The following is a 27,494-nucleotide window of genomic DNA, read 5'->3' on the forward strand; positions in this document are numbered from 1 at the left end:
ACACTCCTCCATTGTTGGTGGGATTGCAAGCTTGTACAACCACTCTGGAAATCAGTCTGGCGGTTCCTCAGAAAATTGGACATAGTACTACCGGAGGATCCAGCAATACCTCTTCTAGGCATATATCCAGAAGATGTCCCAACCGGTAAGAAGGACACATGCTCCACTATGTTCATAGCAGCCCTATTTATAATAGCCAGAAGCTGGAAAGAACCCAGATGTCCCTCAACAGAGGAAAGAATACAGAAATTATGGTACATTTACACAATGGAGTACTACTCAGCTATTAAAAAGAATGAATTTATGAAATTCCTAGCCAAATGGATGGACCTGGAGGGCATCATCTTGAGTGAGGTAACACAATCACAAAGGAACTCACACAATATTTATTCACTGATAAGTCGATATTAGTCCAAAACTTAGGATACCCAAGATATAAGATACAATTTGCTAAACGCATGAAACTCAAGAAGAATGAAGACCAAAGTGTGGACACTGTGCCCCTTCTTAGAATTGGGAACAAAACACCCAGGGAAGGAGTTACAGACACAAAGTTCATAGCTGTGATGAAAGGATGGACCATTTAGAGACTGCCGTATCCAGGGATCCATCCCATAAGCAGCTTCTAAACGCTGACACCATTGCATACAGTAGCATGATTTTGCTGAAAGGACCCAAATATAGCTGTCTCTTGTGAGACGATGCCGGGGCCTAGCAAACACAGGAGTGGATGTTCACAGTCAGCTATTGGATGTATCAAAGGGCTCCCAATGGAGAAGCTAGAGAAAGTACCCAAGGAGCTAAAGGGATCTGCAACCCTATTGTTGGAACAACATGATGTACTAACCAGAACCCAGGAGCTCTTGTCTCTAGCTGCATATGTATCGAAAGATGGCCTAGTCGGCCATCACTGGAAAGAGAGGCCCATTGGACTTGCAAACTTTATATGCCCCAATATAGGGGAATGCCAGGGCCAAAAGAATGGGAATGGGTGGGTAGGGAAGTGGGGGGCGCTATGGGGGACTTTTGGGATAGCATTGGAAATGTAACTGAGGAAAAATGTAATAAAAATATTAAAAATTAAAAAAAAAGAAAAAAGAAATGCAATTTAGCTGGGCAGTGGTGGCGCACACTTTTAATCCCAGCACTTGGGAGGCAGAAGCAACTGAATTTCTGAGTTCGAGGCCAGCCTGGTCTACAGAGTGAGTTCCAGGACAGCCAGGGCTACACGGAGAAACCCTGTCTCCAAAAACAAAAACAAAAACAAAAAGAAAAAAAATAAAATAAAAAGAAGTGCAATTTAGTTCTCAGTGCCTGCATACTCCTCTCTCATCTCACCATGGTGGACATCTTTGTCAGCACTGGAAGCTAGTGGATAGCAAGAATTTTGATGACTACATGAAGTCACTTGATGTGGGCTTTGCCACCAGGCAGGTGGCAAGCATGACCAAGCCTACCACAATCATTGAGTGGGGATACTATCACTATAAAGATACATAGTACTGTCAAGAACACAGAGATCAGTTTCATCTGGGAGTAGATTTCGAAGAGGTAACGGCAGATGACAGGAAGGTTAAGTCAGTCGTAACACTGGGCAGAGGCAAAGTTGTCCATGTGCAGAAGTACAACAGGCAGGAGAGTATGCTTACAAGGGAGCTAAGTGATAGGAAACTCAGTCTGACTCACCCAAGGCAATGTGCTGGGACTTATGAGAAGGAGGCGTAGCCTGGCTGCTCTGTCACTGACTGCTGGCTACCCCTGCCAACTGGCCACACCTCAGCTCAGCACCATGCTGCCTCATGATTTCCCTTCTGACATTTTGTTTAAATATTCTTTGGTTGGGACTCTTCTGGAGATACAGGGCACCAGCCTGGACCCAGTTCTCACTGTGTATATAGTTTATTTTTAAAAACTGTATCCAAAGGGTGCTCCAAGGTCAATAAAGCAGAGCCAAGCCCGGCCCCCAAAAATGCAATTTAATAGTCAATCAAATTTACAGTCATGTTAGATGTTAGATACTAGTTTAATTACAGAAAACTGTTTCCTAAGTTAAATGGTAGTAAATAGTTAGAAACAAACAATTTAGATATATACTATACATAGATAGATGGTTTTTGAAAACTTCAGATATCTACAGCATATGGCATTTAAAGATGTTTTATTAATAAAATGCTTTTCATGACAGTGAGACATGTCAGAAACAATGTAAGACCTAGCAGGGGAGATGGCTCCTCTTGGTCAAATTGGTTAAGTGCTTGCTGTTCAAATGGGAAGAATCTTGAGTTTGTGTTTCCAGAACTCATGTTAAGCCAATATGGCCGTTCACATCTGCAGCTCCCTGTGGGATGGGATAGAAGGCTTCCTGGAAGCCTTCAGGCCAGCCATCCCGCCTGGCATACTACAGTGGCCAACAAGAAGACACCTTGTCTCAAGGTGGAAGATGACAACCAATACCTGTAGGTATCTTTTGGCCTCCACTTGTGTATTCACATACACAAGCCTGAATGCACACACGCAAATATGCACAAAGATTTTTTTACAAAAGCAAAACTGGACTCTTGCTAATCATGAGAAATCTACTTTAAATATAAAATGAAAGTAGTCAAGGATGTAAACATTTATACACAATATAGAGGTTAAACATAAGTAAGTTGGGATGACTATCAGAAGCAGACAATGTACACTTCAGAACAGATGATGTCTACAGATCACAAGATTCACTTCATACTGATAAAGGAGTGGGTTCAAGAAGCCATAAGAACTCTTAATTTAAATGCAACTGAATGACATTTTCACCTTTCTTTCTCAGTACTTCATAAACAAGTACAAAGAAAAGTGGCAAAGCTTTGAAGTCTTACATAACACTATCAAAGAACATGTCATAACAGTGCCATATCAGTTCATCCAGAAGACAAAATAGTACTATATGTTTATTCACTCAATAGAAGAACTCTACAATGCCGAGGATAAAAACTGATACAATTGAGAGAAGAAATAGTACAAGTAGAGATAAAAACGTCAACCTTCCCTCAGCAATTGACAGCTCAAGTATACAAAAAAAGAGTCAGGAAAGATACAGGAGTCTGAACACAAGTATCAACTTACGTGATTGAACTGACATTTAGAGGGCACTTCACGTGAAAGCTTATGAATACACTTGAGGGTGGGGGGAGATGTGTAGCACAGGAGCTGCTGCAGAGTCATTAGTCAGTTCAGAGATAAACTTGGAAAGCATGATGTAAGTAAAGTGTAGACGTAACTGCTGAGAGAATCAGTGTGAAGGAGGAGAGAAAAGGGTTCGGGGTGGCACTGTCCTACCAACTGCTGACCTTGACATGAGCAGTGTTAGAGAAGGATGGCCAAAAATCTACACAGAATGTCCCAGGAAGTGGGTGCATGTGTAGACTGCAGCCTCCGTAAGCCGTTTAGACATGAGAATAAGCAGACAAAGGCAGTGAGTAAACAGGGATGCGTGGTCAACCCAGGCTTGCTTCTTTCCATGACATTTCTTACAACATGATAGAAATGAGCCGCCATAGAGGAAGATGACTTAAACTGGAACACAAAAGCAATGGGGCAGAGCCCTTGGAAGGGAATGGGGAGAGAGTCTGAGCTCTCAAGAAAACTGTTTGAAAACAGACACAAGGAAGTTACTTCAACAACAACACAAAAATCAAAAAACAAAAAAACAAGCCTGATATAGCAGCAAAAACCTTTGTAAGAAGTTAAATTACTCCATTTTAGTTCAATGGGCTACATATAAATTTATCTCAGTTATGAAGTTTTGACTACCACTACAAATCTGCCTGTTTACTACACAGGCCCAGTAATGGCGTCCTGATCTCAGAATAGGCAAGACAACTTTCATTCTTGTCTCAGATGGCCATGGATTACTATGCTGTTTTGTTTTTCCTCTTGCCTCTTTGCACCAAAATCTACCTGAGGTCTATAGTTCGGGTAAAACCTTCTGTATATACTTCCAGAGTGAGTATTTCAATAGGAGTCTTATAGCTCAACTAAGGTTTTAAGAGGAAATCAATACTCAAAAGCATTACACAATTTGAATTTTAACCTACTAGACAGGAATACATTCAGAATCCTGGGCTAAGGACGGGCCTATAGGAAACACATGGGGAGCTAGGGAGATGGTTCAGCTGGTCCGGAGTTTCATCCCCAGCACTCATGTAAAAACCTTGGGACAGTGATGGGTACTTGTAACCCCAGTGCTGGGGAGGCAGAGACAGGATTCCTGGCCTTTGTTTGCCAGCCTAGCTTACTTGTTGCTTAAAGAGCAATGCCAGAGTTTGACCACTGGCCTTTACATACACACATACACATACAAAGAAAGTACATAAATTATCTGATAATGCTTGTTTGCCTTTGTATTTAATGCTGAAGACTGTAAATCTGTTTTGGTAATTTACATCTTCTAATGTCTGCTATTTAAAGTAAACAATAAAATTTAACATTTCTAAGTTGAAGACGCATATAACTAAATACCTCAAATGATGTATTTTGAAATATAGTTAAACACTAAAGAATTCTGGCAATTCAATTACATATGGGAGCAAATAGATAAAAATATTGAATCTCACAGATATAAATACAAATTTAAAAAACTAATACTATTATTTCTCATTGAAGAGTTAATTTTAAGTAAATTATGATAGCAATGCTATGTAGCATACAAAGGAATCAATATTTTTCATTCTTCATTGAGGCACCGACAGCACAAAGACTATTTTCATATTTTTATATGTTTATATCTGTGAGATTGAATATTTTTATCAATTTCCTCCTATATATAATTGAACTGCCAGAATGCTTTAATTTTTAGGTGTGTTTCAAACTACATCATTTTGTTTTTCAAATTTAATTCATGTGGACATGAGTGTGTAGACCAGAGGTCTACATTAGCTTTCTTTCTCAGCTTCTCTCTACTTCATTTTGTGAGATGTGGTCTCTCACTGACCTGGAACTCACCAATTTGATAGACTGGCTGGACAGCAAGCCCCAGGGACCTTCCTGCTCTGCCTTTGCAGCACTGGGATTTCAGGTGGGTACTGCCCTGCCTGGGTTTACATGGGTGCTGGGGGTTCAAGCCCAGGTTTAAGCTTACACATGAAGCACTTCATTAAGTGAACAATTACCATAGACCCAAAACTATTAAAGAAAAATAAAATGAATTATGAATTTTAAGTATCACTTACAGAAATTTATTTTATAGAAATAATTATAGAATAAACAAAGACAGAGGTTCAATGGTAGAAATGTATTGTTAAAATGTGATACAAAGATAGTTTAACAAAAATCCCAACATCATGCAGAGTTCTCCCATAGACTGACTCCCCAAATACTACAGACTTACAGTCCTTGGTTGTCCCTGAGGTGGAAAGCCCTATTGCTAAAGAACCTATGCACTTCAGATACAGTTCCCAGAGGCCCCTGATCTGGAAGTGACCTGAAGGCCTATTCTCTGATGAGTAGCTTTCATGGTACTAGAAGGTACCCTGCAAACTTCCCAAGTTAAAACAAACAAACGAAATCTAACAGTGATACCCAGCTGTGATGTCTATGAACTGCACTGACCAATATATAGGCATTATAACCTTAAGAGTGCAGTGGCACACATACCCTGGCAGTAACCAACAGCTTTCTAGTTGGATTTAAGACCTACTCAACAAGAAAGAAATCATAACTGGTAATGGAAAACTATCCAACTTCCCATGGCTAGTGAAGTCATGAATGCTGGACATTAAAGAACCTATAATCTTCACTTTACTAAGCCAGGATAATTCCTAACTATATTCTAAATATTTGTCCTTATACTCACAAAGTATAAATGTAGTCCTTACCTTTCACCAAGGAAGCTTTTCTCTGCAACAGACAGAGATCAACATAGAAAACTACAACCAACCAAAATGCAGAGTTGTGGAGCTATGTCCCAATGGATACAAAACAACTCCCATAGCTAATAATGCTCACAGAACATTGGGGAAGAGGGAATAGAAAAAGTCTAAGAGCTAGAGGATCAGAGAGTTTACTGTAAGATAGTATCTTCCACTAATGATGTCAGAAGCTGCAACTATAAAGTGTTAACAACATGACTAGCTAAACATGAGCTAAACAAAGCTAACAAAAATTGATATGCCAAAGTAGATGGGGAGAGTCCACAAGGCCTTAACCCTACATAAAGAACTACAGGCAATAAAGAAATACTGAGAGTAATCTGATCTTCAGTAAGGAAGAGCACAACAATTGGTGATTCAATACTAAATGATCAGCCCTAAAACATAAACAATTAACATACAGACTAAGCAGATTATATTAAGGAATATATACTCATAAACATATATACATGTAACAATCAATAAAAAAAGAGGCCATGAATTTGAAAGATAGCAAGAAGGGGTATATGGGAGGGTTTGGAGGGAGGAAGGGGAAGGGAAAAATAATGTAATTATAATCTCAAAAATAAAGGAAGTAGTAAAATGATATAGCAACTTAATGGAGTATTTGGTCATTCAAGATACTATGAGAAGATATTTAATGGCTGTTATTTTTTGTTCACATCAGAACAATATTATAATACTGTAACATATACAATAAAAATAGCTACATAAACAATATATGGAGTATATCCCCAAATAGGATAGTCATTGGGAGAGCAAGCATGGCTCCATAGCTATTTGCTAGTAACTAAAAAGAACCCTAGCCAAAAAAAAAAAAAGGGGATTATTGTTGCTTTTTTGTGTGTGTTTGAACTTGTTTGGCTCAATTAAAGCCCAACACTGGCAATCAAGCAGTGCTATCAGTGCAGAGAGATAGCATTATCTATCTGAGACCACACTTGCCTTTGGATTGTTTGCATCAAACAGACCAGTTGAAAGTCCAATCAGTAAGGAATTCTTGCTTTTAGTTTTTGGTGGAGAATCAGAGTGAGATCGAATTGGAATTGGTTCTTCTGGTGAGCAATGAACTGAGTGAACTAAGTTCAAGTCCTTGGAATGAACCACTTTCTGGAAAAACGATTCTGGCTGTACTGACTTCTCTACATCACACCCAGACTGCGGAGAATTGTCTACTGCAGGATCTGTGGAAAACAGAAGAGTTTATACCTTAAGTCTACAAAAGAGCACTTACATTCTAAATATCAACAAGTTTTATATATTATTTAACATGAACTCTATCCAAGGGGCTGGAGAGAGAGATGGCTTAGTGGTTACAAGCACAAAAACATCTTTATTTGAGCTCAATGAGATCTGACATGCTCTTCTGGTCTTCATGGGTAGCAAGACTACATGTGCAATACACAATTGTGTATATAAAGAAAACGGAATCAAAGTATACATGGAAGTATACTGAATACTACCATATAAATAATCTCTAAGGAAATATAGTATTTTAATTTCAGGATTTAATAGATGCTTTCATTATGTTGGAAGTTTTAAAATATAGAAATTCAAAGAAATATTAAAAATTCAGTTTAGACAATCATTTTTCAGTTTATTTTCTTTATGCAGAGTGGAAAATTATTTATATTGTCTTATATTTTAACCAATAGTATTTTAAAAAGAAACCAATTTATTCACTGCCCTTAGTATATTAGTTTTATTTCAGCAGGAATTCTTTTCATTTTGAGCAATATAACTTACCAGAAAGTTACCAGCTTAACGTACAGCCCTGGGCTGCCTACTGCAGATTCTTCTTCTCTAGGCTATTTTCGTTTAAAAGAAAACTATGATGAATTTACCTCTTTGATTCTTATAGGATTGGTCCATGTTCCCTGGAATTCTATCTTCACAAACTTCGTTCTGCTGCACAGCAACCTTATCTTCCAACCTTCCATAGACAGGTAAACCAAACAAAATAAAAAAAAATACCACAGTTTATTAGAAATAAAACTCCCTCATATAAAGAAAATGAAACCCACATCTACTAGTATCCCCTGCTTCCTTGTCCAAGTATTTTCTCATTTTTATATAATACTTTCTCTTGTAAGCACAATATATTTTCTACTTTGAGCAAAATGAAACTCACCAATTACTAATCACTAGTCACCAATCATTCTTCATTTTGAATGTCAATAGCAGTAGAATCTTCATTTGAGGAATGACTAAACTACAAGTGCAATTCACTTAAAATTATACCTCTATGTTTCAAAGCCAAACACACCTACTTTTGCAAAAACACTTTATGTAAATTATTACTTGTTGAAGCATCACAATATATAGCATCAGTAAGTAGTGATGAAGTAGTAGACTTATTGAGTCATCCTTACATCCATATAGTAGAATCCATATACATCCAAATATCTCTATATTTTCTCTCTATATTAATGAGACTATGAACTTTAAGAAAATATTTATTTTATATGCATGTATATTTATGTGTGTATGCATGTATGTGTTTGTGTACATACATGAGTGTATGTGTGTGCATCATGAGTGCAGAAGAGTTCTCAAAGGATAGAAGAGGGCATCAGTTATGCTAAAACTAGAGTTCCAGGAGCCTATGAACTGCCATGTATGTGCTGGGAACCAAACCCAGGTCTTCTGCAAAAGCTGCAAGCCCTCTTAGCCTATCTCCCCTGGTCCCCAGACTACTGACTTTTTAAAAAAACAAGCAAGGTGAGGATGGAGAGATGGTTCAGTAGTTAAGAGAACTTGCTACTCCTTCATGAGGACTAGGGTTTGGATCCTAGCATACTTATGGGAAAACTCATGAACACATAAGCTTCAGCTCTAAGGGATCTAATGTGCCTCCTTGACTCCATAGTACCTGTGCACAAACATGTGAGCACACACTTGCACAGACACACAAATAGAACTTTTAAAAGCTGAAAAGGTGGAAAGCATTGACTATTATTATACTAGCAACTATATTTGGAATGGGCTAAAGACCTTAGTTTGTTTATACATACTAAAAATTATCTGCAGAGAAATATCAGAATTTAGATGAAAGGAAATGCAGGCTGGTAAGACATTTGCTGTTTATTGTCATGTACTTTGTGATTTCTGACCCATGTGAATAACTATTATGAAATCAGATTATATGGTGTTACAATATGAAGTTATTAAACTAGAATATTAGTTCATGCAGGACTTATTGAAGAGCTTTCTAAAGGGACTGAGCTTTGAAAAGTATAGAGAAAGACAACTTACTCAGTTTCCTTAGCTGCTTCCTTCTCTCTAGTCCACACATCATTAAGAACAGGTGGCAAACTCCCATCTGTGTGTGTGCTACTTGGCTCTTGTAGAACTTCTGTTTCCAAATCATCAGGTTCTTCAAAGCAAAATCAGATGTCAGAGGAAAGTTTGTTCGAAATGGACTGAATAAATTTTATTTAAGTTATCACTATAATTTGCTTAACTAATGCTAATTATATACAGACCAGTTTTAAGATTTCTGTGTTAGTCCTGTAGAGTAGTCACTTCTGAAATGAAAAGACTAGTCCTTTCATCTTTTTGGTATAACACAAATACTTCATTACTGTGTACAATACTCATTATTATATAAAAAGTATGCCTTACTAAAATTATAGTAATATATAAATAAGCTTAAAGGCATCAAAACTAAAGAGTAAAGATACCTGTTGTTACAGTTTGGAGAATAGACTGTGATATTAATGATTAGGAAGGAAATTGTAATCTTTAAAATCTATTTTCCAACAAATACACACACACACACACACACACACACACCCAATGATTACCTGGACTTTTACAATGGCCTAGAAAAAAAGTGGAATATGGAAAATCTATTTTCATTTATATCCTCAAATAATTAATAGCTAGGGAACTATCCCTGTTTTTCTGGCAGTCTTTAAAAAGTATTCCACATATGTATGTATGCACATATGTACACATATGTGTATGTATATGTCTAATGGGTGTATGCATATGTACAAGGATGTGTGAATACGAACAGAGGCTAGAAGAGAGCTAGATCCCTCAGAGCTGACGTTATTGGGGTTTGCAGGATGCCAGCTGTGCAGGGATCCAAATTCTGGCCCTCATGATTAGTGCTTACCCGCTAAGCCTTTGTCCAGCCCCATGATACTTCTGTTTTTCCTGTATGAGATCTTATACTATGTTACTTCATTCAATACCATGCTTACTTTTCTAGAATTGAGACATGCTTTTATTGCTTACATTTAAATTTCTAATGACTTTTCTTGACCCATTGTGAAAGACAAGAGACAATACAAATTCTAATAATTTTTATCTGTGGCTCACATGAAAGTTTTTGGTCATTCATACACAGTAAGCACTGAGGGAAAAGAACCTATTTCGTGTTTTAGTATGTAATTCTGTTCTTGTCAAATAGAGAAAAAGAGGTAGTGGCAAATGGTTTGGTTGTTCCTCGAAAGGAGCTGACACAAGTTTTCCTTCAGGGATGAAATTTATTAAGAGAAAAGGCCTCAAGATAATGGGAGATATGATGAAACTTTGACACAGGAAAGCATTAAGAAGGATAGCACCTTCTACTAGACATGTGAAGAAGAAGGTCTTATGGAGGACAGCTTTCCCGGTAGAAACTAGAAAGCAGTTTTATTAAGAGGTACAGCTTAAAGTAAGAGACAGACAGCTGCCATAGACAGGATGACAGATGGGGGCAACTCTAGAGAAGTCCCCTGAACAAAGGGAAGGATCTGACTTCTATATCCTTCCAGAGGCTGACATGACACTCTACATCACATGACTTAGTTCAACGTAGCCCCCTGACAGCACTGAGGAACCACACTTAGTGTAGCTCTATCAATTAGGGGTGGTAAAACCATAGCACAGATGGCTCCCAGACAATAAAACTGCAGGGAGCAAAGCCTGATCTCTTCAGGCTGTGGAGTGATCAGCTTCCTAAAGGGGCAGGTCCACAATCCAATACCCCCTACTAATCTTTAGCCATATTAAAACCAACTTACTTTATTCTGTAAACTTAACTTGTGACTATACTTTTCACACAGTGTAAAATATGTACTCTACAGCTCTTTGCAGGGAATGTTAAGCTTGCCAGCCCCAATCTAGGCTATACAGCCTTCATTACTGCATACTTATCCTGTTAGTTGATTTCATTTCTTAAAAGTTTTATTCTTAATGTTTAAGAAGGACGCAATATGCTGTCTTGTTTAAGCTACTATAATAAAATATCAGAATGGGTGGCTTAAATAGAAATTAATTTCACTTAGCTCCACAGGTCAGAGAATCTAGTATCAGGATATCAGCGCAGTAAGTTCTGGAGAAAGATGCTTTCTTCTAGGTATACTGACAGCCTTTTTCTTCCTGTATTTCTAGCATGACATAAAGGCTGGCTCTCTGGCCTCTTGTTAGAAGGATATTAATGCCATTCATGAGCCTCCATTGTAATTCAAAACTTAATTACCTCCAAATACACAGGGATTTAGATTTCAACATATACATCTTTTGAGGAGCACAGACATTATTCTGGAGCATCCACTACTACCATGCTTCTAGCTCTTATACTGTGATGAACTATAGATGGCTGCATGAAACAGTCTCTGACAGTCTTGTTTTGCAGAAGGTACTGTTTCACCTTCACAAGTGAAACACAATGGAGGTGATGCTACTCCAATTCATGACTGGATGGTTAAGAAAACTGGCAGCTTCTGATTGGTATCTGGAGGTCAGGGGCAACAGAAGAGAAGTTCATCTAGCTTAGAAGAACCCATGGCAATTTTCTGAGACTAAACGATCAATTTGTATGTAGAAGGAATGTAGTAATTTTTAGTTACTGGGCAGAAATGGTTAAAAATGGCTGCAGATTCTTTAGCACTCTTCCCTTTGAAGGGCAGGCCTGGCTTCCTACAGTGGGTTGACTTTGTGGGTTTGTGACAACTATGACCAACAGAAATGCTAATTCCCTTGTTAGCTTTAAAGAAATAAACAGCAAACAAACAAACAGAAACATAAGTGGATTTTACTGTAGCATCCAAGATGGCTGTAGATTCATTAGAACTTTTCTTTTTTGGAGGGGACTTCTGATTCCCCCACCTCAGACTCAAAAGATGCACTAAAGTCATCACAAAGGGAAGCACAGAAGATGGGAAAAACAGGGGCTAAAGAAATGCTCAGCAATTAAGAGCACTGGTTGTTTTCTAGAGGACCGAGGTTTAATTCCTAGCATCCACATGGCTCTCAAAGCAGGAGGGAGAGAGACCTACGTTACTAAGCCTCTGAGGTGTACCTTCCAAGATGGCAGAGAAGCCATCAGGCAGTCTTACTGATCTCTTAGGCAAAGACACAGTGTATTAGAAAACTCATAAGTCAAGACTTGACTCAGTCCCTTATTCATAAAATACTGCAATAAGAGGGCCTGTTCTTAGTGTGTAAGGCCACACATGCCTGAATTCTAGAACAACAGCAGTGACAGCAGGACTCTGCATTCTGGGAGACCAGCCTGGCCCATATTCTTGGTCTTAAAATCAAAAACAGTGTTTTGCAAATTGTATCTTGTATCTTGGGTATTCTAAGTTTTTGGGCTAATACCCAAGATACAAGATTTAATTTGCAAAACACATGAAACTCAAGAAGAAGGAAGACCAAAGTGTGGACACTTTGCCCCTTCTTAGAACTGGGAACAAAACACCCATGGAAGGAGTTAAAGAGACAAAGTTTGGAGCTGAGATGAAAGGATGGACCATCTAGAGACTGCTATACCGGGGGATCCATCCCATAATCAGCCTCCAAACGCTGACACCATTGCATACACCAGCAAGATTTTGCTGAAAGGACCCTGATATAGCCGTCTCTTGTGAGGCTATGCCAGTACCTGGCAAACACAGAAGTGGATGCTCACAGTCAGCTATTGGATGGAACACAGGGCCCCAAATGGAGGAGCTAGAGAAAGTACCCAAGGAGCTAAAGGGGTCTGCAACCCTATAGGTGGAACAACAATATGAACTAACCATTACCCCCAGAGCTCGTGTCTGTAGCTGCATATGAAGATGGCCTAGTCGGCCATCACTGGGAAGAGAGGCTGGATCCTTGGTCTTGCAAATTTTATATGCCTGGTACGGGGGAACGCCAGGGCCAAGAAGTGGGAGTGGGTGGGTAGGGGAGTGGCAGGGGAGGGTCTGGAGGACTTTTGGGATAGCATTTGAAATGTAAATGAAGAAGATACCTAATTAAAAAAATAAATTAAAAAAAATCAAAAACAGGAAGAAAAAAAAGCCACAGTTGCTAAAAGTATAAAAATAGTGAGCCTAATTCGAGGTAATTACTTGAACATATACACAAATTTTGATGATAAGAAAAACTTTCAGTATCAAATGCAACTTAGCTAATTAAAATCATTATAATATACCTTCCACATTTCCTTCTGACATTTGTGGAGACACCTCAGTAAACTTTGGACTTTTTGTTTCAGTAGAATCAACAGTAGCTGATAGGTTTATTTCTTTTGAAATGCACTGCAGATTCTCTTCTCCAGTAAGTAAGGGTTTGTAGCTCTCCTCTTCAGCATAAACCTCTGCAGAAGCAAAAGAATGAAAAGTCTACTGCTCTCAAAAGGTCTTGAGTTTACTTGCAATGACATTTAGAGCAACACACAAACAAACATACAAACACCTCAACTCTGATTGTTGCAACAAGTAGTTACTAGTAAAGCTCTCTTGTACACTAGTAACTAGAAACAAGTTAAGATAATGTATAGCCAAATTTGATTCCATAACGACCTCTACGGTGGTTAACACAATTTCCATTTTCTTTTTCTTTTTGGGTAAAATACCTGTATTAGAATCAAATTTTAAAAAGTATTAACCACCTGTTTTCTTTTTTCATAATAGCAACTAATACTTCTAATTTGTTATCAATTCTGGACACTTGGCTGTTTCCAGAGAGAACTGGTTTATTGTACAACAGCTGCCTGCAGCTATCTGCTCTCAGCATTCCTGTGTGACTGCTGAACATTTTAGTAGCCGCTGTACCAACTCCCTAAAAGCAATTCTGTCATAGGTAGATGATTTTATATACACAATAAGTAATCCTGCCAATGTGCAGGCCTCTCAGTTCTCAACCTCACCGTCTTAGTCTTAGGCTTTGCTTTAGAGACCTTATAAATTATGGCCTCTCCAAAGTCCCAACTTTCAGAATCCCCATTTCTAACCTTCAGGGCTGTTTCTTATGGCTACGATATTCACCTTTGGCAAGAATGAACAACCGTCTTTTGCCCTTTTGTAACATATGCGGCAGGCTCTTTTCAGTCTACTTCTCAGAATCTGGCTGACCACTACAGAACATGTCAATATCCCCATGTCCTAAGTCAAATTTTCACATGCTTTAGATACGAGTTTTGTCCTAAACCTCAAGGAACAACAGAGGAAAGAGAATGCAAAAGGAAATACACATGTCCAGACCCTGTCCATATCTAGATTCAGTTCCATTCATTCCCTACCTGTGAACAAGCATCCGCACACAGCTGCTCTTCCTTAAGTGCTGCTGTGACACTCAAACACCTAAAATTCATGGGTCCAGAATGTCCTCCTTTTGTCTCATGACAGCTATTCCTCCCAGTCCAAGAATAATGATACACAAACTTACCACACATTTCTTCTACTCAATTTAATTCCTGAGTCTCTTTTAAAGATACACCAGGAATCTTAAATTATTCCATCGTTTTCCCTCCTGGAAAACATGCATGCATTTTTCCAGCTCCTTCGTCCAGGTTTCCTTCATTTAGTTTCCTCATTTAGATTTCACTCAGGTCTAAGTCATAACTCAAGATTCCTTTATAACAACCACCACCCAGAATGGAAAATAATTCCACACAATAAAATGAAGACATCTTAACACATTAATTTTTAATAATATTGGTTCTTAAGCTTACCACTGTTAAAAGATGTGCTTTCTAGTAGTTCTGTCTGTAGCTGTAATTCAGCTTCTCCAAGTATCTTCAGCACAGAATCTGTAGGGTTTTTCCCCCAGACTTTTCTTGGAGAGCCATTAGAATCTAATTTAATAACCTCTCCCACAGTATGTTCTATGAGAAAAGAAATATAAGAAAAATAATCCTCAAAAATAGAGTAATTCATTGTTTAGTAATTTAACTCCTATTATCCAGCCAAGTGCTTCAGGCTAAAAGCTAATATAAAAATAAATTATAAGGTAAATATACATATGGGCTAAAAGGGAGAAAATAGTCTAAGAAAATCTACCTTACTTTAGGTTATATATCATAAGCAGATAACTAACATTTCCTTTTTACAATAATAATAATAATTCTGGATGATTAATTTAAATAAAATTTAGCAAAGCAAAAAATAAATAAAATAAAAATTTAAAACCCAAATATATATACTTAAAGAGTAATATATATTATATTACAGGGTATACATTTATAATTATAGCTCACACAAGGAGAGATTTTTTAAAGGCTATTTATGATTGATTTTGGTTGTCAACAAAACTGGACCTAGAATCAGCCAAAGGGCAGATCACGGGGAGCACCTGTAAGAGATTTCCTTGATCAGGTTATTTCAAGTGGGAAGATATATCCTCATTGTGGACAGCACCTTCTGGTGGCAGACCAAGTCTCTGAAGCTTCGCATTTGCCTGCTTGCCTTCACTCTCACTGGCAAGCTCATCTATTCTGTTGCTGCTGCTTCTATCTTTGCTTTATTCCTTCCCTGATTACAGAACCTAGCTTCTTTGGACCAGTGTGCTCCGTAATCCCTCAGGCCTTTAGTCCCAGACTAGGAATGATGAAGCATCAACCTCACAGAGTGAGCAGCTACTGGATTCTTAGCCTTTCAGGTGTGAGACGGACATTTTTGGAAGACCCAAACTGTGTAGTGTAAGCCAATCTTGTAATATAGATTCACTCTATAGGTTATGGTCCTCTACTGTACCTTGACTAAGATACCATCTGAAAGGTACTTTATTAGGATTTAGTATGTAGCATAAAGAAGAACAGCAAACAGACTCCAAGATATAATGAGAAATGCAAATCAGCAAGAAATTATTGATTCGTACTTCTGGCATGACTAACATGAGGGACCTAATTTTCAAAAGTATAGTTAAGGTAAAAGACACATGAATCACAAAAGAAGATACAAACCGAATTGTTTTTCTAGTTTGAACTGTGTGTGTGTGTGTGTACAAGTATATACAAACATAACTGAAGTGTAAAAGCCAATATGAAGCGTCAGTCACAGCATTAGAATGGCTATTCTTACAGCATAAAAGTTTGCTGAGATGTATAAAAGACTTTGGGTCTGGCTAATCCTGATATATGATTTTTTTATTCACAAGTTCTTTATAATAATTTTTTTTTTTTCGGGACAGGGTTTCTCTATGTAGCTCTGGATGTCCTGGAACTCACTCTGTAGACCAGGCTGGCGTCGAACTCAGAAATCCGCCTGCCTCTGCCTCCCAAGTGCTGGGATTAAAGGCGTGTGCCACCACTGCCTGGCCTATAATAAATTTTTAATTTTAAGTGGTTAAAACTGGATGAAACATAGGAATAAAACTAAAAACTGAGTTATTTGATATGTGATGAAGAGTGCCAAGTAATGCCAATAGAAAAGAAAATTTCTGGAACAAATGAAACTGGAAAAACTGAATATCCATTTTTAAAAAACAAATCAGTCTCTTTAAAGCAAGGGGAGGAGAAAGCAGGTAGGGTTGGTGGTCAGTCTGCATTGAAAGGACAGACCATGAAGTCTAAGGAAGATAAAGAGGCTAGTGCCCGCCAGAGAAAACAGATTTCACAAAGCTGATGCATGCCATTAGCTGAACATTGACTTAGGCATCAGGTACAAGGGAATCACTGTTGTCTTCAGGGAAGCCCACCCAAAGGGATGGGAGGAGTAAGGCTTGGAGTTTATGAAGAGCCAGGAATACATCCTATCCATCAGTGAGAACAGCAAGACTTACAATTCACCAACGAGCCGAGCCATTAGGCAGATTGTTTAGAAAGGTTGTTGACTCAGTAGACGGGAAAGATTAGCCATAGACTAAACACTGCCTGATCCCACTTAACAGAGCTTAGGAAGACCTACAAGGATCAATGTTCATAACTAACTTAACTCTATTCCAGTACAAAGGTCAAGAACAATGACAAATATAAAAAATATATAAATGCCATAACAAATTTTAGTGTTTTGCTCCTAACCAAAATAATCAAGAATAGTATGATCAACCAATGAAAACCAATGTCCAAATGACAGAAATGATGACACTACTTACAGGAGAAGGACATCTATAGTGATTATCACAGCTGAATTCTATTGGTTCAACAAACTAAAGAATACTGGCCATGGGAGTGACAAGGAAGGAAAGTTGGCCTGGTACATAGTTCAACTGTAGAGTACTTGCATAGCATGCAGAGGCCCTGGGATTGACCCCATTACTGAAAGAAGAAAAGGAAGGAAGGAGAAATGTTATTAGACTTACAGGAGGGAAGACCAAAACCAACAAAACAAAACAAAAATACCTCAAACAAACAAACAAACAAAAAAACTGGGAAAGTGACATCCAAGAGTTTTCCTAAAATGGTAACAGCTATGACTCACAAACCCAAGAAACACAAGCCAACTGATAGGATGGATTTGATACCAAGGTATCACCACCAAACTCCCTGGCACTAGGCCTTTAGGAGAATGAGAAGTAGCAAGAGGTTAGCCAGACACTGCACACAGAGGAGCAAGGACAGCCATACACTGCACACAGAGGATGGTTAAAACTGACAGTTATCGATGGCTTCCCAAGATAAACTAAATAGTGGAACAGTGTCTTCAGAATAGGAAAGAAAAAAAAAAACCCATTAGGCTAGAATCCCATAGTTCATGAACAAACATTTGCTAAAGGCAGGCATGGTAAACATTTACAGACGTATACAAATTGAAAGAACTAAATTAGTGAGATTACAGCACTGCAACTCTTAGCTCCTCTTCACCAAAGATGAAGAGCACTGGAAATGGCAAATACAAAGTAGAAACATAGGCCCCTGTCACTTACTGCTTAAGTCTCCCTAAAGAACTAATGGCTAGAATAGATCATGAACTTCATAGCATAAGAACAAGCAAAGTAATCGCCTCACCCATAACAATAACAGCACAAAGGCAGGAAAAGAGTCAGTACAAGATTGTTATGATCCACTATAGGCTAAGCACTGAAATTGTTTGAAAAAACATTCCATGAAAATATATACTATTAACTCTAAATCATTCTGAGCTAGCAGACTAATGAAGTGTAGCTAAGAAAGCAAGAGGAAATAGAAGAAAAAAACAGATGGGTGATCAGAGAAAATAAAGCAAGGTGGTATATTTAAATTGTACAGATTGTAAATAGTATAAAAATACTAATTAGGTGTTCTGAGTGGATTAAAAAAGGCAAACCCACATCCAATATAAATGCCTAAATAGATTGAGCAGAGGAGAGGGACAGATATAGTAACCTAACAGAACACTGAGCAACAGAATGTGAAAATGATTATACCAACAAAGAATTCTTTAAAAGAAGTAAATTATTAAAAATCATAACACAGATGCCTTTCACAAAGGATTATGATAAGTCAAAGAAGCCAGAAAGAAAAGAACAAAAAACGTAGAGGGTTGTCTTATGTGATGGTTTCTGCTGTTGGCAGATCTGGCAATCAGCAGCAGCTGTAGCCAGGTCAGCCTTGGTGAGTGGAAGCCCGTGTTGCTGAGCCCAAGCATAACCTCCATCTCGACCACCATGGCCACTTTGTTCATGTGCCCATTGAGCAATGACAGGGATGGCTGGGGAGAGAGGCTGACTGTCCACAGAATGGGTCATCTTATCCACTTGATTATTGAACTCCTCCTCGGCTGAAGTCACCTTTTGGTGAGCATTTACATGGGACACAAATATCTTCACATCCTTTGCCCATTTGGAGAGATCTATCCACATACTTCTTCCCCAGATGTCTTTTTCACCAATTTTCCAATTGTGATCTTTCCAAGTCCCTGACCATCCAGCCAATCCATTGGCTACAGCCCATGAGTCAGTGAATAATCGTACAGCTGGCCATTTCTTCTTGCAAACAAACTGTAATACCATGTGTACTGCCCGAAGTTCTGCCCACTGTGAAGATTTCCCTTCACCTGTGTCTTTCAGAGTTGTCCCAGAAAGGGGTTGTAATGCTGCAGCTGTCCACTTCTGGGTGGTGCCTGCATAACGTGCAGAGCCATCAGTAAACCAGGCCCTAGTCTTTTCCTCTTCGGTCAGTCGATCATAGGGAACACCCCATGAGGCTATAGGCGCATGCTTGGCAGCAGATGGCATTGTAACAGGAGTAGAAACCATAGGCATTTGAGCAACTTCTTCATGTAACTTGCTTGTGCCTTCAGGACCTGCTCTGGCCCGATCACGTATATACCACTTCCATTTGATAATAGACTGCTGCTGTGCGCGTCCCACTTTATGACTTGCAGGGTCTGATAGTACCCAGCTCATGATGGGTAATTCAGGTCGCATAGTAACTTGGTGTCCTATTGTCAAACGTTCAGTTTCCACTAAGGCCCAATAGCAGGCCAAGAGCTGTTTTTCAAAGGGAGAATAGTTGTCTGCAGATGATGGTAGAGCTTTGCTCCAAAATCCCAAAGGTCTTTTCTGTGATTCACCTACAGGGACCTGCCAGAGGCTCCAAACAAGAATAGAAGGGGTTACTGAAATAATTGATGCTGGTTAGCTGGAACTAACAAATTAGCAGTGATTGTACTGGTTTTGAAGGCATGAAGGGGTCATGGAGAGCATCTGAGGCTTGGCACTGTGGAAGGCCAGGAAAAGCCACTTGGTGAAGGTACAGCCTCAGTTGCAGCTGACAGCCCAGCACTGAAGGGGTCATGATGCAAAGTTGAGGCTTGGTATCATGAAGAGAGCCTATAAGAGGCTATTGGTGAAGCCTAGCTGCATTGGAGATGCCAGTACCATGGGATGACCACCAAGAACAGAAGTAGCAGATCAACCTGAGCTTAGAGTGGTACAGACAGCAGAGCTGGAGAAGTGACCCAAGCCCTTTGGAGGAGCCCAGAAGATCATGTGTGGGTCCCAGACATTGAAACAAGAAACTGTAAAGTTAAAATTACCTTAGAGACCCCAAGATGTTAGATTTGGAAAGCAGTGAAATATTTTAAGTGGGGCTTATAGTCCATCCTAATAGGAATATGGAAGACATTGGTGCTGATGGTGATTTGAACTCTGGGGGCCTAGCTAAAGTGGTTTCAGAGGAAAAGAATTTGAGTATGCTGCCTAGAGACCATTCGTCTGTAATTTTAGTGAAGAATGTGGTTGCTTTTTAACCCTTGGCTGAAGAGTATGTCTAAAGCTAAGGTAAAGAGATTTAGATTAATTGCATTGAAAAAGAAGTTCAAAAAAATCCTAGTTTAGACTTTGTCCCATGATTCACTCTTATGAGCATCAAGCATAGAAAAGTAAGAAAAGAAAAATACAAAATGTATGGTTCAAAGAGTAAAGGGGCCACTCAAATATACCTCTCCTCCCACCTCATTTCATGTCCTTAAAACAAAACAAAACCCCCCAAAAACCTACTGAGTCAAATTTGTGCTATCCACACACTCCTGGGAACATGACCATTCAGTGGAGGATGACAGAGATAACAGGTTTTAAAAACCTCCAACTCTTCCCTCCCCCAGAAGCCACAAACTCTCTATAGTTAGGGATAGAAACCCAAGACTGCTTTCCTTTTCATGATAGAATGTTGACTGGCTTGTTCTCCTACAGACAACCACAGCACTATGAATTTATGAGTGCAGTGCTCCTGCCACGCCCAGAAGATGCTGTTATGATCCAGTCATCCTCAACCTCAGGTCTTACAATCTTTCCAGCCCTCTTCCATGACAGTTCCTGCATGCCTGTGTGCTCTCTCTAGCCATCTCTCCTTCGCCATGTGTCATAGTGTGTGTGTGTGTGTGTGTGTGTGTGTGAGAGAGAGAGAGAGAGAGAGAGAGAGAGAGAGAGAGAGAGAGAGAGTCTTATAGATAGATATTCCACTTATGGCTAAGCACTTCAGTTCCATTTATTCTCTGCACTTTGAACAGTTGTGAGTGTCTACATTAACCACCAGGAAGACCAAATTTTAAAGTCTCCCTTCCATGCTAATAAGTCTGTAATATTTGTTGAAGTCAGCAGAAACTCTTTATGATAAGGATCCATAGATCCCTCCCAAGGCTCCTTGTTTAATTTTCTTGTCATAAAATTTGAGTTTTAGCCATTCATGTTGAATTATATCAAGTTTCCTAAGCTTCACAAGGTCTGGGAGCTAGGGATAGTGGTACACACCTGTCATTCCAGCACTTGGAGGACAGGCAGGACAATCACGAGCTCAAAGACAGGAATACGTAGTTAGACGTGGTGAGATAAAATCTCCTACCCCTGAGTTCTGCTTACTCTCTGCCTAAACCCTTGGCTAGGCTTTGGCTTAGCTAACTACTACTTTCACCAAGTGCTTAAAGAAACCACTTGCTTGACTTCCAAAGACTCATTTCTGCCACTGTAAGTATTCTCAGAGTAGCCCATTGTTATTAGTGTGTTATTTATCAACAACAATTTCCTTTTGCTTGCACCCTTTCTATTCCTATCCTACCCTCCTTAAGAGGGACTATCCTTAGCTATCATCATGTTTCTACAACTTATAAGTAGTTGGAATAGAGCGTAAAGAATTATTGGGCTTCTGTACAACTGAAAAGAATTTGACAAAAATAGTTATTGAAATCAGTTAAAACAAGTGTTCTTCATAGTCACACTTGTTTATTTAGATTGTGAACTCAAGAGACCATATGTGTCTGTTTTTTGTTTTTTTGTTTAATGTATTTCCAGTGCCTAGAATAATGTAAGAATAAGAACACAGTTGGGTGCTTGGGAATTCTTGCTACATAAATCACAAAACTCCTCCTAAATGTCTAAGAGGACTTTCAGAGCTTTTATTGCTCATTTTTATTAGACATTACTGCTAGAGTTGGGCAAAGTGGAATGTACTCAGCATTCAGAGGCAGAGGCAAGAGGATTATAAGTTCAAGTCTAGCCTGGTATACATTTTAGTATATCTCATAAAATGAAGAGCTGGGGAGCTGGGCAATATGTGCCTGTAATTTAAGCACTTGGAAGACAGAGAAAAGAAGACTGTGAGTTCAAAGACAGTCCTAGACACATAGTGAGACATCTTGTCTCCCCACTAAGCACCCCCTTCACTCCAATAAGAACAAAAAACCAGTAACAATTTAACATGGTATAAAGGGTTCAAACAAATTTAAATACATTTAAATTTAGTTTAAATTTAATTTAGTTCCCTCTTCTCTGATTATACTCATATAAAAAATCTTTGCCACTGCAAAGACCAAACTTTCTTTTAATGTTCTTTATATTTTACTAGAAGATACTTCATGCCCATCCTCATGGGATGCCCAGAATTCTACCTCTTTCAAGCCATCTATATGTTGATTTCTTTGGATGGCCAGGATATGAGTTTATGTGAGTGATAAACCAAGCCATGACATTAACATACTCATACATACTTTCCGTTGCAGAGAAGGATGTATCCAGTGTCACTGCATCCAGAGGAATGACAAGCTGACCTCCCATCTCCCACTTCTTGCGATCAGATGAAATGGCATTTTCTGCCTCATACTCTCTCTCATCTTTTTGACCAACGGTCTCACAAGAACCTGAGTGATGCTGCTTCTCCTTTTCATCCTCTTGAGCTTTAAGATTCTCATTTAGCCTACGCAGGATTTCTCGCTTACTCTGAAACAGTTACACTTCAGTAAGCATATTATTAAATCAAATGCCTGACACAAGTTTTGAAAACTGTACTTACTGAAATAGCACTGCTACTCTTTTCCATTTCTTCTGAAGTTTCCTGGGTATCAGTTAAACTTCCCTCCTTTAAACACAAGATGGTTAAAGAGTGAGAGATAAAACCATTTAAAGCTTTATGGTAAAACAGTAGATATTTTTGTTTCTTTCAACTTTTCATTTAACTGACCCCTGTGAACTTTTCTCATTCCTGTAAAATGTTAACATAACTTCTTTCATTATCAGTAATAATAAGCGTTTAAAGATTATCAATCAGTTAATAAGATTAATAAGGGTCAATTCTCAATTATGTGTCACATTTGTGGATTACAGCTAACAATTATCTCTTTGTCCTCTTCAGCATCTAATTTCTGGTAATTTAAAGTCAACAAAAGATGTGAACAGAGGGCTGGAGAGATGGCTCAGTGGTTAAGAGCACTGACTGTTCTTCTAGATGCCCTGAGTTCTATCCCCAGCAACCACATGGTGGCTCACAACCATCTGTAACAAGCATTCAATGCCCTCTTCTGGTGTGTCTGAAGACAGTAACACTGTGCATACATATAGGAAATAAATAAATAAATAAACAAACAAATCTTTAAAAAAAAAAGATGTGAAAAGAAAATCCATACACTTTGTTTACTAGAGCTAGAAAAAGGGTCTCTATTTTTGCACTTATTTTGTTTCTTAAAAAAACAAAACAAAACAAAAATAAAAAATAACCAAAATACAAACAGTTTCCGGGGCTAGAGAGGAAGCCCAGTAAAGAACACTGGCTGCCTTTGCCGAGGAACCAGGTATAATTTCCCAGTACCCACAACTATCTGTAATGCCAGTTCTAAAAGATCTAACACCCCTTCTGGCCTCTGCGGGCATCAGGCATGCATGTTGTGCACAGAGATACATACAGGCAAAACACCAATACATATAAAATAAATATACCTTAAGAAGAAATGATTCTGGGGACTGAAGTTGTCTCATGCAAGTGTTCTACTATCAGAGCTAAATTCTCAGTCCCAAGGAATCTTTTGGTAGATAAAAGTAATTCAGGATAACCTGTGTTATTCGGAAACCATCTTTATGTTATACACATACACACACACACACCAAAGCCAGAGGATTAGACATAATTGACAACTTGTTTTTTTTCTCTCTAAGGAAAGAGGTTAGAAAGAATCAAGAATAGACTCTTACTTATCTGTGTCATTAGTAATGTAAATCTTACTTCTGATTAGCACAATGAAGACATTCTAAACAACTTAATATTTAAAAATATATGAAAAGGAAAAGATTAGTTGTTATGAAGGCTGTGACTCAGTGTGACTAAATAATCTTCAAAGTTTTAAGTAAGCAGTTTCTAAAAATATCACATAGTAATAAAAGCCATTTAGTCACATGGATTATCTCAAATTTTATAGTATTTAGAAAACATAAGAGAACAGTGGTCAGATGAAAGTTATACACATAAACAAGACAAGGAGGATTTTACCCAGGAAAGCAGTCAGAGAGATGAACAGCTACTTGAGATGTGAGACTGGGTACCAGGAAGGAAATCACACAATGGTATCTAAAGTTGCTGTGAACAATGCGGCACATGCAAAGTTATTATCAGAAAGAGACAACACCTACTGGGACAACAAAGATTCTTATATGAAGCACTGAAGAGTGAGCAGGAAAAAGCTTAATACTCTGCACAAAGCTCTAAGAAATCTTTGAAGTAATCAATAACCTCTGCAGCATGAAAAAGACCGAATGAATCTCATGTAATCCAAGTTACAGGCAGTAGCTAGGAAAGGAAACAGAGGTTGCTGACTTGTTGGGCTCAGTAGATGGCTTTCAGAACCATGAAGGCCAAGCAGGCACTCCAAGCTCTGAGCCATTTATCCCAGTCCCAAATAGTCTTCACATTTCAGATACTTACAAGTTTAAACTTACACTTATTCACATTTGTTTGTTTGTTATCTGTATGGTATACAGAGGCTCAGAAGTAGAAGGTGAAAAAATAAATTAAATGTAATTACAGTGAACATCATTTACCTTGTTACAAAATTTCAAATAGTTGGGACTTTGTTCCTAGAGTTACTTGAAGTGCTAAAGAGATATAATTCTTAAAAAATTGCTAATCATAAAGTTTAGGGTATAAAACTGTTTGCCACATTGTTTTCAGTATTGCTTTTAATTGATCTTTACTGTAATTATTCAGCACAGGCACAAACATGAGTGGCTGCTTGCTGCTGCTGCAACTGCATGCACATGGACGTCAGAAGAAAACTTGTAGGAGTCATTCTCTTTACCATGTGCATCAATCTCAGATTGTCAGGCATTGTGACAAGCAAATTTCTCCACTGAGCCATCTTACCAGTCTGATAGTAAACTGCTTTAAAGTGGAAGTCATTTTAACCTATGTCCCCCACTCCTAAACACCGCAGCTGTGAGACACTCATTCTAAGAACTCTCCACTACGTTGCCAAAACCCACAGGTGCTCATTCTCATATTTAAAACGAGTAATGCCTATATCCTATGTATATCCTTCATATAACAGGAATTTCTAGATTAGTTACAAGATATAACAGAACGGCATAACTGTATAACTATAGCATTATGTACCATTTACATAGTTATATGGTTTAACAACAAGAAATATCACTCAGTACTATAGATGCCATCATTACAGACAGGCCTGTGTGATCCACAGCAGTAACAAGACTTTGTTTCTCAAACACTTTAGGTCTGAAATTGATTGACTATGTATATTGGGAATCCTTAGAAACAGAGTCCTCAATGTAAATTTATCCATGACAGAGTCCTAGATAAAGCCTACTGGCAAGTCACTTCAAAAAATGTTCAAAAAATTCAAGAAGATAGATTCTCTACAAAAAACAAGGAGGCATTTGGAATTAAAGTCAATTCACTAAATTTATTTAAAATAATCTCCAGTCTTTGAGGAGTTCTAAATTTTATGAAACTTACCAGGCCCACTTCTTTCAAAGCTGAAGTCACAGAAATAACAGGTTTCACCTGCTGCTTTGATGGAGAACCACCTGTTTCAAGAAGTTCCAAAGGCAGAGGAACATCTGAGCTTTTTACCCTCGCCACCAACTACAGGAGACAGAATACACAGTTAGATGTGCTGGACTTCATATTTTCATGGAGAAATAGAAGAGGCATAGTACATGTACTTTTATGCATAGTACAGATCTGTCTCATTCCTTAATTAGTTGTTGTTAAACACTATGATACAGCTGCTGGCGAAACAGTGAACACAAAATCTTCCAACCTCATAGGTAAATACAGTCCTAAATAAAACTGGTTACCACTGTTCAACAGTGTCTCATAAAATGATCCCCCAAAGTCTTCTAGAAAAAAAATGTACTAATAAGCTGGAAGTGCATTATATTCCTATCTGCACCAAACACCATGTAGATAATGAATACTGAGAATCAGTAAGCTCGATGTTCTCTCCTAAAGGACTGCAGACTGTAATGGAAAGCAGGAAAGAAGCAAAGCTCTATGTTACCGAGAGACGCTAATGGTCTGGAGTAGACTGAAACAACAAAGATGAGCGAGAACTGACTGTGCAGGTCAGAAGAGGTGATGAAGACAGTAGCCTCCCTGGCACCCTGCCCCCTGGCACTCCCCCAGCAGCCCTCAAAGTCAAACTCAGGAACTTCTACAGCCAAAGCTTCAAACTCCAACTCACTAGCATTGTAATTTTCATTATTTCTTGGCCTAAGACTCATATTTTTTTTCTGTAACAAAAGAGCACTGTCCCCATTTTCTCTTTGCTGAAGAGATCAAATGAAATAAGTAGTGTGAAGCACACAGCAAGTATTGATTTAACCTCTATCAAATAAGATCAGCTGGCTTAAGCACCAAAAGCCTAGACTGAGCTTACTGACGAATCAGCTTGCAGGAACCATGCTTCTGATCTCTAGAATGCACAATAAAAGCAAAGTCATGTGTGCAAAATCAGTTTAAAGTTTCAGTAGTGCATTCAGGGTCTTAGAACAGAAGTTCACAAGAGACAGTGAGCCACAAGTCAAAATGCTTTACCTTATTAATTCAAACAAAACTCAAGATTCAAAAAGATTAAAAAGTAATAGAGTTGTATGAATAATTAAATAGAAGTTATAAAATGTGTTGAAATAATTTCATCAAGGTAAGTATGCCATTAAATGGCCTTCGCAACTTTACGGTTCATTTAATTCATGATTTTAAAGATTATCTTAAAAGTCATTTTTGAAATTATTGGGCAGGTAACCTAAAACATAGGGGCAAAGAGGAAATCCTGAAAAAAAAATACCCATATGCAAATTCCTCATTGAGTTATACTTCATTTAACCATAATTATTTTTATGTATGTATGGATACCAAAGATGGGTGTTATGTGTCTTCTTCAAATACTCTCCACGCTTTTTAGTAGGTGCGATGTCTCAGTAAACCTGAAGCTTGCAGATTGACTAGATGGACTGATGAGTGAATCTCAAGGACCTTCCTGTCTCAGCCTCCCCAGCCCTGTAATTACAGGTGGGCACTGCCTTGCCAGCTTTTATGTCAGTGCTGTGGATCTGAACTCAGGCTTGTACTAGCAGGAACGTTGCCCCTATGACATCTCTCTATCTGCTTGTATACATACTTGTTAAAAAGTTCTTTCTGGGGGTGTGGGGGGGGGTGGGCAGAGTTCAACAGTAGAATAGCTG

The 27,494-nt window shown here is 38.5% G+C and overlaps 1 protein-coding gene across 9 annotated transcripts in view; it reads right to left on the bottom strand.

The window, feature by feature from the left end:
* The window catches only part of Nek1 (NIMA related kinase 1), a 141,087-nt gene that overhangs the window by 23,802 nt on the left and 89,791 nt on the right, over positions 1 to 27,494 (bottom strand). For all 9 annotated transcript variants that reach the window (XM_029480466.2, XM_029480469.2, XM_029480473.2 and 6 more), the window contains 8 exons: positions 25,765 to 25,893; positions 22,816 to 22,881; positions 22,514 to 22,742; positions 14,845 to 14,997; positions 13,324 to 13,488; positions 9,165 to 9,285; positions 7,754 to 7,842; positions 6,855 to 7,093 (listed from right to left, as the gene is read on the bottom strand). In XM_029480466.2, coding sequence (XP_029336326.1) covers positions 6,855 to 7,093; positions 7,754 to 7,842; positions 9,165 to 9,285; positions 13,324 to 13,488; positions 14,845 to 14,997; positions 22,514 to 22,742; positions 22,816 to 22,881; positions 25,765 to 25,893 — 1,191 coding nt within the window. The remainder of the gene's footprint in view (positions 1 to 6,854; positions 7,094 to 7,753; positions 7,843 to 9,164; positions 9,286 to 13,323; positions 13,489 to 14,844; positions 14,998 to 22,513; positions 22,743 to 22,815; positions 22,882 to 25,764; positions 25,894 to 27,494) is intronic.

Source organism: Mus caroli, unplaced genomic scaffold (genome assembly GCF_978045245.1).
Source record: "Mus caroli unplaced genomic scaffold, Mus_caroli_1 scaffold_10, whole genome shotgun sequence".
NCBI classification, from domain to species: domain Eukaryota; kingdom Metazoa; phylum Chordata; class Mammalia; order Rodentia; family Muridae; genus Mus; species Mus caroli.